Genomic DNA, 14,813 nt, shown 5'->3' with positions numbered 1-14,813 from the left:
CGGGGGAGTTTGTTCCCTGCGGCGCGGGGATCAGCGTGCTCCGCGTTCGTGCCTAACCCGCCTCCTGGCCTGCGGGATAAACGCTCGGCTAAGCTGCCAGTGCCTTCTCGCCCCTGCTCACGATCCGGAGATTCGGAAAGGATTCGGCTTATCTTCCGGCTGGGAAGGGTGTGCGCAGCTCGGCCTGTGACAAGATCGCACAACCAGCAGCGCTGGGAGACCTGCCTCCCCAACAGGATTACCGCTGTTGCCTGGGCTCCGGAGTCAGGCCTCGATGTTGTAAAAACTCTCGCTTTGCCAGCCTACGTTGCTTCATTATTCTCTTTATTTTCCCAGGGCAGGTTACACATACCGCAAGTACCGTAAGGGGTTGTGCTGCTCTTGGGTTGGGCAGCTTCGTTGGCTTCGGGTGCCTTTGCCTGATGCCGGGCAGCAGAAGCGAAGTGTTCTCTAGGTGTTTACATTCCATTCCCAGCTTTTAGTGGATATTGCTCCATTGCATAATATTTATACTAAATACTTAGCAATTTAGATTAAACCAGCTTCCGATCAGGAGTGTAGGCAATTGAAATGTGCAAAAATTGAATAAGCTATGCAGAGGCTTATAGAGCAGCTAGTGATGAGGTGGGTGGGAATATGTGCACTCAGGTGGAAGAGTTTAATCACCTCCACTAGGGCATGGGTTTTTGTTTTTAACAGAGGCCTCCTGTTAAAAAGCCTCACTGAGGCTTGCTAATTTGTACCAGGATCTGTCTGGTATAACCACTCTTGAGCTGTCCAGGCAGCTGGTAGCTGCAGTAGTGAGCTGCCAGTGCTACTCAGAGACAAGGAGAATGGTGCAGGAGACACCACGTATTTGGGAGCATGATGAGATTATTACTTTTGGTCCAAACATAGACTGGAGTCTGTCGCTGAGTGCTGGACTGTAACTTTCCATTCTGCAGCAGTCAAGATGATATTTACAGGTGAGCTAGATGTGCAGTTTCATATTTGTGCAAACTAAAAACCACTTGACTTAAGGACCATGCTTTGGATGCTGCCTTCCTTGACAACAGTAAAAGCTGCCCATTGTATCTAATTTGGTAATTGCTGAATTGGTTCATCACAGTGTCTGGCTAGTTTGGTTTTCTTTTTAATGGAAAAGTAAGAGTCTTTTGAAGAATTTAGGAAAAAGCTCACTCTGGAGATGTGGCAGATGGCGTGCTCTCTACAGTAACCAGAGTTCACATCTAACTTCTTTAAGCTCCCTTAAGAACTTTCAGTGTCTAGTTGCAACATGTGATATCTCCATTTTCAGCTTGTCATGCAAGCAAGTTAATCATTAATGAAGTTTAGCAAGAGTCCATCTTGATAAGATATCTCTGATCTACTGTGAATTTCACGTTTTGATCATTTGAGTTCATCTTGCATTTTAAAAGTCTTAATAGATGTTTCTTCCAAGTTGGTATCTCCACCATATTTTCTATCAAGTCATCCCTTCAGCTTTTTAAGTCAGGAGCATCTCTTAGAAAACTTCAATTTCACCTCAGACTTACAAATCCTTCCTCTGTTCCTCTTTCTGAGGGTGTGCTTCCCAGTTTGTATGCTTATTCTTACCCTGATTGTATGTTCCATGCACTGTTTTGTGGTTCATTGTCCTGATGTTTCAGAAAACTCGGTATCTCTTCCCATGGTTTTGTTTCTTGTCCTCTTCCTCTGTTTTCTCTTATTACCAAGTAGAATAAAACTTAAAAACATTTCAGAAGTTTGAGGCACCTCTGACCCAGAGGTCAGGGTAGGAACTCATCATCTGTTTCAGTTTGGGGACTCTGATCCATGAATATCATACAGCATCCATTACCTCTGTAATAATGCTGCTTATGTTTTTATTTTAAAGAGGGCCCGTATGGGATTTTTGCTGGAAGAGATGCATCCCGAGGTCTTGCCACTTTCTGCCTGGATAAGGAGGCTCTGAGGGATGACTATGATGACCTCTCTGATCTGAACGCTGTACAGCAAGAGACCTTGAGGGACTGGGAGTCACAATTCACTTGTAAGCAATTTTAAACCTATTTACAAAGAAGTAGCTAACTAGTGTGCAGTAAGGGAAGCAATAGTTTAAAGGCTGTTACCAGCCGGAAGCATCAGTCTGGAAACTTACTTTGAGTTAATAGCTCAGTTTACTAAGTATTACTAGAATTACTGTTACTCCAAAGAATTAAGAGAAATGTCAGGTTTTCCTTCTGCGTTCTCCCTCCCTCTGCTCTTTGCAGAACAGTACGAGAGATGGAAGCACTCTATCATAGGAAAAGATCTGTAAGACCACCCAAAAAGTTGACAGGAATTGGAAATTAAGAGCATGTTTTTGATACAGTTAAGACTCCATCTATAGGGACGATTAGATTTTAATGCTGTGAAAAATGAAGCTTATGTCCTGTTCAGCTTCTTAGAAATAAGAGTAACATTTGAATTACTACTTTTTGGGTTTTTTGAGTTTTGAAGACTGTTTAACTAGGCCTTTTCCTCTTGGAGCTCTTGATACAACTTTTTTTACTCTTATTCTGCGTGGCCTTGCTGGTGGCTTTATCAGATTCACAGACAACTGCATCCAGCAGACTTTCTCCCTCAGAAGGTGATCAGGAATGGGCAAATGCCACCTCTGTGCTTGCAAGCAGCCTGATCGTTACCGTGCCAGTGATGGCCAGAGTGGCAGAGGAAAAAAGGCAACTTGCACACTTGAGATGTTTATTCTAAAATTAGCAGAAGGAAGTCACCTTCATAGTTGCCTTGGTTTTCTATGCTTAGTATTAAAAGTTTAAAAAAGGCAATTCCAACTGTTTTGTGTCATGTGCCTCACCTTGCCGCTCAAAAAGGAGAACTTCAAATCACAGTTTTATGGAAATTGCTGTGTTGATCTTGTACTGGGGCATGCCCACTGATACGATTTTTTTTTTTTCCTCCTATTGTGTATTTTGTTGATGAAAAAGAATTCCTCCATATTTCATGATGCCTTGTAGGCAAGTGAAAACCAAGGGGATTATTTCTACTCAGATAAGACAAAAAATAAATGTATCGGTTGTTTGTCTTGATGAATTTATAGATCTATATATATGATGGAAATTGCATATACAAAAAAGTAGTATAGTGGAAGTCAAATGGGTTTTGTTTTTAAATCTAGTATTAAAGATTTACTGTCACTAGCTAGAATGGAGCTTTCCTCCACATAATGTCATTAGAACATCTCAGTCCTGACCTGATGTGCCCTACTATTTTGGCACTCTTCCTGTCTTAATCAAGACTGTTAACCGTGCCACACTGAATGGCTGTTTTATTATGCTAACAAGCATGTCGCAGAAACCAGAACTATGCTACCAAATATCTGACCTAAACTAGTGTTTAAAGCTACCTTTTCAAGAGTCGGGCATCAGGACTGACAGTGAGCTGCACTCTTTTTATTACTATGTTTCTAGTAAATTTGGCAATTAGTTGCTTTAAATTCTTACTAATTATAACAACAGTGCTAGTCTGAAATACCTGTAGTCAGAGGCATCTTTTGCTTTGTTGAAGTTGACAGATGGGCAACATAGCATAGCTCTCAGTTCTTACATGTATATGATCTTAGTGTTTTACATGTTCAAAAAGAGATATAAAATAAGGCAGAGGCTTAGCTGCATAATCAGATAACATATCCGTCTTTATCTTTGGGAGAAAGGATCTCTCTTCTGTCCTACTGGATATTTTCAACATATATTACAAAAAATAAAAACCTTTGAAAGTTGTGTACATGTGTGCACATATGTATGTGCACATAACATAAATATTCTAACAACGCTGTTGGTTGAAAAACTAGCTTTGACATTGGCAAGAAAAACAATCTAATCCGGGATTCTGTTTCTTTAGCTGGATGAGTCCCTCAGTTTACATGTGTCTTTACATTCATTCATCTTTTGGCTTAGGCAGTAAAAGGAGAATTATAGTTACATTCACTTTGCATGTTTCTCACACTTACTACAACATTAATAGTAGTTCAGGTAATTGATTTTGGCTTTTATTCTTCACCCAAGTGTTTGGAATAAGTTGCTGAGAGCTGTTTTATTATAATATAGGCATTTTGTTAATTCAGGAAACAGACATAGGAGTTAAAAAAGCTACATCTTTAGGGCAGAATAATGACTTGGACTCTTTTTTTTTTCCCAGTTAAGTATCACTATGTTGGTAAGCTGCTGAAGGAAGGGGAGGAACCCACTGTATACTCTGATGAAGAAGAAAAAGATGCCCAAGATGCAAAGAAAGACTAGAGAGTGCAGTGAGGAACCATCTATTGTTGAATCGTAAAGGATCATTTGTAACATTCCACTTCTGTTTTACAGGTTGCAACAGCAGCAATGCTTACGAAAGGTCCAAAGTTACAGTGAATTGTTTCTTTTTGAAGGTTTCCTTTTCAAATTCAGTGGTAAACTACTAAAGGTCTAAGATCTGTCTTCCTTTAAACCGGCATAATCTGAAGTATGCACAGAAAATGTCTGTGCTAAAGTAAACTGCAATTTTGGCAATAAAGGACTATTACTGTTTTTCTTCTATCACTATTTAGTGCAGAGTAGGTTGAAATCCAGTTTTTCATTAACAACCTAGCACTGTGGACACAAGCACAAGAGTAACTTCACATATGCAACACAAATTCCACTAAATCTTGTTTTGTGTTAGCTTCTGCAGGATCTGGGCCTTGGGTTGTAATTCCTTGAGAAAAGGGACTATATTTTATTTGTCCATGAAGCATCATACTCATTTGTGGTGCAATGAAATTCAACATTATGTAAGATAATTTGGCTTTTAAGGAGTTACATAGCGGCTTACAGATGAAACTAACTACTTTAAAAAAAGGTAAGAATTTTTGAGACGTTAAATCGCTTTTAGATACTTACAAAATTAATAAGGACTCATGAATACTTGATGTATTCAGGCATGCATAATTACACATGGATTAATATTCTTTGTTTACTTTTAAAGCACATCTGAAGTTTTACAAAGGTTTAGATGCTGAGTGTAACAAGGCATCCCTAAAAACCAGGTACACCATGAAGTGTGACTCGACTGGACTACTATTAATTCATTTTTCCTCTTAGTAAAACTATTCTGTGGATTTCAATGAAATTATATTAAACGGGGAGGATCAGCTGCTATTGATTCCTAGGCCTAAAAAAGACTTGCTGGTATGGCATGAGTAACAAATGCTCTTGAACGTGCAGCTTTATCTAGCAGAAAAATGTTACTGGTCAATGTAACTTACACAAGTTTCCTGTACAAAATAAAATAACATGGTGTAAGCTGTTTCTGTGTTGAGGCCTTTGTTGCTTTGGAACGTTGCCATTAAAAGAAACGGCACAATCTCATGCATAACTAGCAATGCTATACCTGGGGGACCTGACCTTTGAATTGCTTTTTACTTACTTGCTCTCTTAGCTCATGTCTATGCTTAATTACTAGGTTTGTTCCGACTACGTAACCTAGTCTCCTACCAGAGGGGGCTGGGTAAATGGATTTGACCAAGGAAAAATGTAAATGTGCTCCTTCATCATCCAAAATACTTCTGCAAAACTTTCTCAGAAATTCCAAGGAGATAAGTAATGATTTGCTGATCTCTCGTAAGCGTGTTTCTTGTCCAGGTGATTCTGCTTGGGTGCCTGTCTGGAATAGTTCCCTGTATTTAGTTTCTCTGGTTCGGCTGTTCAGCCGAGTTGTTTCAATTTGGCAACACGACCCAAGTGGTGAACTGAGTCCTGAGTGGGAAGGTGTAAACTAGGCAAAATTGTTCGGAAGTAGAGTGCATTGCACAACAGCAGCTTTCATAAACAAGTTGACACAACATGTTAAAGTGCCTAAGACCATCTGTGGTGAGAACAAATGACTTTCCCTCAGTCCTAACACTTTCGTGGCATTTTCTTTTAGTTACACTGGACCTTCAAATGAAGAGTGCGGTTGTTTGAGCCAGATAGCTTGCGTAAAGTGGTACTATATGAACTACCTAATAAAGGTCTAGAGACAAATGTAAATTTTGTCATGACCTTTGTGTTGCTATTTTATTTTTAGAGACATTTATACTCTTTGCAAACTACTACTAATGGTTTACCTCAAATTGGAAATGTGCTTTTATTTGTTTAAGGCAGAAAATAAAATTCTCTTGCATAATGGTGGCGTTTGTTTTTATTTACTGCAACTAAATGTGATACTTAATCCTCCCCCAATGGTTCAAGTTTTACATTGTCTTTCTCCAATGTCTTACATTATCCAACGCATAGATTGAGTATAGTATGTTCTAGCTGAATGCCTGTAAATGCGATTCTGCAGTTGTCCTGCTCTCAGCTGGGATAGAGTTAATTTTCTTCCTAATAGCTGGTATAGTGCTGTGTTTTGGATTTAGTATGAGAATAATGTTGATAATGCACTGATATTTTAGTTGTTGCTAAGCAGTGCGTACACTAGTCAAGGACCTTTCAGCTTCCCGTGCTCTGCCAGGTGCACAAGAAGCTGGGAGGGGGCACAGCCAGGACAGCTGACCCCAACTGGCCAATGGGACATTCCATACCATATGACATCATGCTTGTATATAAACTGGGGGGAGTTGGCCGGGGGGCAGCAATCGCTGCTTGCGGATGGGATGGGCATCGGTCGGCGGGTGGTGAGCAATTGCATCGTACATCACTTGTTTTGTATATTCTTTTATCATTATCATCATTATTATTCTCCCTTTGCTGTCCTGTTAAACTGTCTTTATCTCAACCCACAAATTTTACTTTTTTTTTTTTCAATTCTCTCCCCTATCCCACTGGAACAGGGAGTGTGAGCGAGCAGCTGTGTGGTGCTTAATTGCTGACTGGGGTTAAACCATGACAGTAATATAATTTAACAGAATATTAAATATAGAACACGTTCATGTTGTATAATATGCTTTGCTGTTGCAAAAACAGAGTTAGGCATAAAGAGGTCCAAGTAACTGTTAACACTGAGCAAAAGCTGGAGCTTTGGAAGGCTGTCACGTAGTGGAACTAGGCCAGGCTGTAACCTACCCCTCAGTAGACGCAACCATCTGACTTAAGTTAGTCCATAATGTATCCTGAGGAACTGAACGCTATTTTAAGTATCAATCTGTACGTTACAACATGATGCATCATAAAGAATAATAATAATAAATAAAAACTACCCAGAAAACCAGCAGTAACACAAGGCAAAGCTTTATGTTAAGCGTCCGTGCCTCTTGGGAAGGAAGAATTACACTTTGGTAAGACCACTACTTTTTCAAAGAAAACAAAGAGAATTTATTGTGAAAGGGGAAGAAGCAAGTCACAAAAGCAGTGGTTTCATGAAGCAGCAGGCACGGATTTTATTTTCTTCTAAAGTGCTGGAGAGAATGGATGGGGTTTGGCTTGTTTTTACTCTGTTCATTGCAACTTGATCCCTTCCTTTAACAGCGACTGGCTGCTATGACTAAGCAAAAAGAATGACACCAGGTAGCTTAACAGATTGTACATTAACCAAGTGGGACACGATGACCAGCTAAGAGCAGAGACTGTCAGCAGTCTCCCTCATCTGAAGTGTCCAAACACCCGTTACTCGTGTGTGTCACACCCTCATACCTGAGGAGCTCTAGGACAAATCAAAACAATTGAGTAGCATCTCATTTCCAACCAGTTCTGGCATACTGTCAACTGCTTTGTAAAATTCAGATATTCTTTTATCTGGACTCTACCTGCTCTTAATCATCTTTATTAGCTCTTATTTACGCTGTTTCAGTTAAACAAAAAGAAGTTCAGTAATGAATGCTTATGTCGAGAGTTATGTAAGGGTTTTTACAAAAGGTGAGGCGTTTCTATGCATTGCCTGGAATCTCTGGATTCAGAAGAAAGGGCTTTATATTGTAATTGCTGTATTCTTATATTTCAAGCAGATGGACTGAGGTAATAATAGGCATTGTGTATTTCTGCTTTAAAACCAGCCTGTAGGATTTTGACTTCAGCTTTCAGCTGGAGATACAACCAACTGGCCATGTATTTCTGATAATAAGCTTAGTTCAGACAGCTCCCCTGAGAAGACTTCTGCTCTCACTAGCTCTATTAGGAGGCATTTTCATTAGTTCTGTATGGAAAGTCAGATTTGATTGCAAGATCTGCAGTCTCAGGGCCCTACTTCATATGTGTCAGAGTAAACAGTGTTTCCATAAAAAACCCCTCGAGACACCAGCTGAGTACCAGCAGCACATGTCAGGCTTAAACTAAAAGATGTGAAATTATGCCAGCAATATTCTTCATTTCCATTGCTGAACTATATAAATGCTGCTTTTAATGCATCTTTTCACCTATTAGATGTTCTAATTGTCTAAACAGTCTGTAACTTTCATACCTGAGATGTGACATTTATTCCTATAACTATTGAAATTTAATCTACAAAGCTATGGATTTAAAAAGTTTTAAAGCAAACTGTTATATCTATCTTTAAAGATTAGCCTTCAGGATAATAAAATTACACTGAACAGTCCAGTGTATGAAAGGATGGGGCTCAAATTAAGTGTGTCAATAGCAAAAGTAAAGAATTAGTATTGAAACACGTAAAAACAGGTTCTAAGTAATGCCACCTGTAAACAAGTAGGAAACCCAAAAGTTCTGTTTCAATATGAAGATTACAATGCTGTCTCACATTTTAAAGTGCACGCATATTTTATTTATTAACAATGTTTTACACGGAATGAGGACTTGGAGATAGAGAATTTGCTTTATCAATTTCAATCAATATAGGTGAATGCAAGAAGCAATTACAGAACTGGTGTATTTATTTGTTATTGAATATTGTAACAACATGTTGATAAGACACTGGAAATTTACACCGAAGGAAATCTTTAGTTCCTGCTCCCCCAGATTAACAAAAAGAAATCCTTCCTCACCTGTAATCGAAAGGCCTGTCTCATGGGAAATGGGTACTTACGCACACAGAACCATCTATAGATTGACAGAGGGGGAAGTTTTGTCGTCTTTAATCCGCAAATATTGCATAGAGAAAAAACACCCTTCGTATGTCGTATCAGTGCAACTGAAACATTTTACACAGTCAACAAATACAATAGTTGATCTTCATTGTAACTGTATAAAATACTAAAAAGGAGACTTGAGAGGGGTGTAAATGTTCTCCAAAATAGTCAGAAAATATTTATGTCAAGAAAATAAGATCTTTTTAGATAAAAGTAATAGATTAACAGTACTTTGAGTAGCAACCATTTGTCATTCATGACCCTGAAAAGGCACTCAACATCTGAACATGTGAACAGAGAAGCCTGATAAAACCTGGCTTAGAAGCCTGTAGGAATCACCAGTATTGAACACTGGGGGAAAACCTATCTCCCATGAACAATTACAATTTTTTTTTATTACTATTTATTAGAGCAGAAGTTACAAACATGGGTAAGATTCTATGTAATGAAGGCAACATCATCACATTAACTTAGTATATTGACATGTAATAAATAAAGCATACTAAAATGAAAGCTGAAATAATCAGTGTATTGAGCTTAGAACTGGTCCTCTATATCTTGCTAAGGGACTTTGTCCAAAAGCAATTGTGGCTGTCTTCTAAATATAGCCAGCTGAATAAATATGGATATCACTCAAGCTCCTAGACTGCGTTTTCACATTTTTACCTACATGCAGCACAAATCTGACAACATTTGACAATTCCTCTGGAAATTACTTTTAAGCAAACTCATACTAAATAGCTATCTCGCTGCATGTGCCTTCAAAAGGGCACGTTCTGAAATCTTGTCAACAAGTTTTCAACCTGCATATATATGGGGACTGTCAGCATGCTGACAAGCACTGCCCTTTCACTAACATTCAGAGCTTTGCTTAGACAATCATTCAGATTCCTGGAAGCACTACATCTAGCACAAGTTCAGTGAAATTGTTCCTCCCAAAGATCAGCAAGTTTTCAGAAACACCTCTAGAATTGTAAATAGAAAACAAGCACTTTTCCAGTGTGGGTTTTACAGAAGATGGGATTTTTTTCGTATTTGGAATTCTATTACTTCCCACAATTGAGTATAAATGTCCCCCACACACCTTCCAGTTCCATCATTTTAACAATCTGATTGAGGAGGCACTTCATATGCTTGCTCTAGGATTTATACAGCTATGTTTTTTTCCAATGACTCGTTACTACTAAATACTGTAACTTTGATACTTACATGGTTCCCTACATTTAATCAGAATATAACACACTGAGATCTCAATCTGTAACCTTTCAAATTCTTAGCAACTGGTCCATGAAAGTTTGTCTGGCCCTGGGGAAAGTTTTGGTCCTCTGTTATCCAAAAGGTAAACACAGATTCTGGTTTTGTGGGTCACTACACCAGTTAGATATTCTAACCAAAGGAATTACCTAAGCAAAAAATACCCAGTATTTCATACACCTTTTAATGGTCAAAGGGCTTTCTTCTCCCACTTCTATAGAAGAGCTATTATATAGTAGCTGTTCAGCATCCTCTTCTGGGCTCTGCTCCACAGAAAGTATCTGAGCAGGGGTTTGTCTGAATCATCTCAAGAGGAAATAGAGGGCATCCTCTGACATCTGCATCCATCTCTCTTCTCAACATTAATTTCCTCTCATCTCCTGTAGGTAAGTATACGAAAAAGTTACTTGAAATGAGTTTGTTGGGGGGCAGGGAGGGAAAGGGTATGGGGAGGTAGCTGTAAGGTATCCACCAACAAACCGAAAGCACAGTAAATTGTGAAAGGACTGTGAGTCATAGCCAGAAACATAGCAATCCTGTATGGAGATCAGACGACTACCTATATATAAATTCACTAACTTCAGACAGTACTTCCCACCCATATGTACCACATATTGAGTTGCCTAACAATGTTGTCTAAAGCAGGTTGAGTTGTTAGCATGCATGTTGCTATTAACAGAATAGCCACCTATCTGCTAATGCCCATGACAGATACTTTGCTGTCCAATTAAGTAGACAAATACTACTCTTCAGGAGCAGCTGCGCGTAGTGTTTCTGAGCTAAACTGAACAAACCTTTAACTGCAGAGAAGTCGCACTCTTTTTTGACGCCATGTTTACACTTTTTAAAACTCTTTTTAAAAACTTACCATTCAATACTGTTAAGAACTGTGGCAACTGACCTCACCTGACAGAGACCTGTCAAATTCAGTTACCTTAGTTCTAGTGTCCCTCTTTCTCACCTGTCCTCTGGAGGGTCTCCTGAAGTGGCGAGCCATCATGAGGAGTAACATCTGGTGCTGCTATGGCGGTGTGAAGTGTCTTGAATTTCACTTTGTTGTGGAACATTTTCTTACATTTTCTTTGTATCTTTCTGAGTGATTCCAGCTGCATGCAACTGTCCGTCTCTGAAAAGCCACATTCATCAGAGAAAAGATTAGAAGAAAGCTTTTTTCGCTTTTTCTTCATTGTGCGAGCATTTCTCTCCTCTTCCCTGGATTGTCCCTCACTTTTATGTCCTTCATGTCTTAATTTACTACTAGACCTCTTGCACGACTTTTTAAGCTTATGTTCACACTGCCTTGCCAAGCCCGCATGGACAGAATTAGAGCAGAAGCTACATTTACTGCTTTCCTTCTCTTGACCTTCCAGAGTTACATTTTTAAGGTAAACCAGTAATTTTCTTTCGCCAGCTCTTGCAGGCAAGCACCCTTTATTACAGTTGCTGTAAATTTCTTCACACCTTCTTTCTGTTCTCTTCACTGAGCTGCTACATGCCTCTCTAAAGTACTCGGAATCACTGATCTCTTCCAACAAATCCTTTAATCTGCAAGCAGATCTACATGTCTTGTATGGTACGGTAGCTTCATCGCTATCATCTTCTTGTTTGAACTCCTTATCACGAGTAACAGCAGTGCAATCCAAAGAATGATTCAGTCCAGCATGTGGTAAGTTATCAACAGTGAGTGAGTCATTCCTCTGCACTTGCAACTTTTTTGCAAACCTACCCCCATAGGTCTTGTTTTCTAACACTGTGTCTGTTGACTCAAGTTCCCCAACAGTGATCACCAGTCTATAATTATCATCACTACTACAATTTCTCTTGTTGAGGTTTTGTACAGGACTCACTTCTCTGAAGTGCTGACCATGTTTGTTACTCAAGCTGATGTCAAAATCACTATCATCATCAGACACCACTCTCTTCCACCAGCACTTGTTTGCAGTGGTTTTTGGCTCTAAGCAAACACGTGCATAGCGTGGTGTCTGATAGTAGTTTAGTAAATAATGGATGAATTCATCAGTCTCAAAAACCTTCTGCTTTTTGCAACCGTGTTCATCAGACACTGTCGGTGTGTGAACTACATTCAATGTTGGGTAGTCCCTTCCATCGAGAGACTCGATGACCCTGCAGTCTTGCGTAACTGTAATCAGTAAAGATCCACAGCCAAAGGAGTTGCACACTTCTCTGCCAGGCAGTCCATCAGAACTCGGGGCTGTAGAGGGATCATTTAAAATTGTCCTGATGATATGACAAGTAGATACATGGAAGTTATTCACATCTCCTTCCTCGCTACATAAGCTGCTACCTTTTTGGGTTAATGGGCACTTAAACTCTTCCTTATGTTTCAACTCTTTGTGCGTATGATAATGGGAGTTAATCAGCTCCTGATGTATGTCTTTTAATGCTGTTTCAGAAAAGGAATCGTCCTTCCTTACGCCCAATGAAGGATCCAGTTTTTGACTTGCCAACTGTGCAAAATCCTTCAAATAAAAAAATTAGGAAAATGATTACGTACATTTATGAGCACTACAGAGTGATAAACTGCAAACTCATAAGCAAGCAGTCCCACAGTCAGAAGAATTATACAGGTGAGGGCTAAGTTTGGCTTAGTTCAGAGCGCTACCGTACAACCTCACTATTCCTAAGTTAGAACTACAGATATTTCATTATCTCAGGAAGCTGATTCTCAATTAATTAAGAAAGTGGTCCTTTCAATCAATTAATCTATCTCACTGCAACTGCATAAGAAAATATTTATTCTTTGTTTGATCACAGCATCACAACTAGTATTGCGTGCAACAGTAAAATTACTACACTTTTGTTGATCAAATGTTTTATTCAAATACATTGCTTTGTTATACATTGTTTTAAATGGGTCCAAATACAAGCAATCTAAAGCTTTCCAAGTGGTGAAACCAAGAAAATAGAAGTTTATTTAACACATCACCTTCCGAATTAAGAAGGCCAGTATCAGATGTTATGGGGCTCTAAAATTCATGCGGAACGGCACGGGTAGCCTCTGATTTCAATTCTTAGTAAATTATAGTCTGTTAGAAATCTTTAACATTAAGGATTGGGGAAAACATACACTTGTTAAAAGCTGCAAGCAAATTTTTACTTAGCAAATAATGAAGACAAAGCCATGTTAGCATCCCCAAGAAATGAAAACCCCTGTTTTCATTTAAAACTCTTTTTTTAGCCCAAAGCACTAAAATAAACCTCCAAACATTAATCTGTATGCAAAACACTTGAATTTTTAATCCTCCTCTGCTGACATTCTCAAGACCTTAGCTGAATCAAACTGAAATAAAACTGATAGCTTAGTGTTGGCCACAAAAGAGAGGCTGATAGCTTAGTGTGGGCCACAAAAGAGAGGCTATTAGAAATGCAACTGGCATAATCCGTGTCAGTTTAATTCTGTCACTTGCAGACCTGAGACCAAAACAATCAGAGAGCGCATCATTTGCATCCCCGCCCCGAAACTCCTTGTTTGCAACGCTGGATCAAGTCTAACAGAGCTGGTACAGCCCTTCCAGCCCTATTTTTACTCAGTGACAAGGCCTTGAACAAGCATCAAAGGCAAAGTTTCTGGGTGGAAATGCACTACCTTTGCTCTCAGGGCAAGCCTGGGAGCAGATTGTCACAAGACTTAGACCTCAGGCTTTCTCAGTGTTTGGTCAGTCCCAAGGCATTCTTCTGAATCGCATCAAGACATCAAATGTCTAGTGAATTATTCAAGCTCTAATAAATACCCTTCAAAATTTAAAATATGTTTTAAAATAGTCTTACTTTCACACGGTTTAACAGCACTGTAAGCAGTCTGACAGACTCCACTCTTCTCTGAGCTAGCAGGGATTTCCTTTCTTCCCATTCAGGCATATTCTCTGGCCACTGCTGTTCTTCAGCTGGTACCTTCTGCTGCTTTTGGGGATGTTTCTCATCTCCATCTATCTGCCCCTCTTCTCTCCTCTCGAGCTTAGCTTTCTTTTTTCTCTCTTGAACTTCTTTTCATCACCACGTCTTTTTCTAGGTAATTATCAATATGGGACAATTTAGATGACACTTGTTTTACATTTTGAGTCCTGGGGAATTGGATGCAAGTCTTTGAAGTGCTCATAATAAGCAACCAGTTGCCAAGAATCTGCATGTGACTAACAAGGAATCTCGTTTGTTAGAATAACATGGTTAAAAAAATGGCACATAGATGACATGCATCCAACTGATGCACACATTTAGAAAGTTCTTTGTCTCTTCAAATGGTTTGCATTCTAGGGTTTTCTTTATAAGCACTGCCAAGATGACAGATTCACATCATCATTTGTCTCCAAGGACACAACTAGAGACTGATCATTTGAATATAATTCTTAAGTTAACAAATCTCCCCTACAGATTAGCATGAGGGTCCTATTTAAGAGATATTTCCACTGTTCTAAAAGTTAAAGTTGAAGCTGTGTGCTGGTTTTGGTTGGGGTAGAGTTAATTTTCTTCACAGTAGCTAGTATGGGACTATGGTTTGGATTTGTGATGAAAACAGCGTTGATAACACACGGATGTTTTCGTTCCT

The 14,813-nt window shown here is 39.2% G+C and overlaps 1 protein-coding gene across 1 annotated transcript; it reads right to left on the bottom strand.

The window, feature by feature from the left end:
* Positions 1-10,420: 10,420 nt before the first annotated feature.
* LOC104073465 (A-kinase anchor protein 17B-like) lies at positions 10,421-12,729 on the bottom strand (the record flags this gene model as incomplete). The annotated part of the gene is made up of 2 exons (XM_009573248.1): positions 10,421-10,629; positions 11,211-12,729. Coding segments are annotated over 2 exons (1,656 nt in total), but the record flags the coding sequence as incomplete, so codon positions are not given.
* Positions 12,730-14,813: the final 2,084 nt, after the last annotated feature.

Source organism: Fulmarus glacialis, unplaced genomic scaffold (assembly GCF_000690835.1).
Source record: "Fulmarus glacialis isolate BGI_N327 unplaced genomic scaffold, ASM69083v1 scaffold48442, whole genome shotgun sequence".
In the NCBI taxonomy this organism is placed as follows: domain Eukaryota; kingdom Metazoa; phylum Chordata; class Aves; order Procellariiformes; family Procellariidae; genus Fulmarus; species Fulmarus glacialis.
Note: the sequence above shows the minus strand (reverse complement) of the source record. Positions and strands in the feature narration are given on the sequence as shown.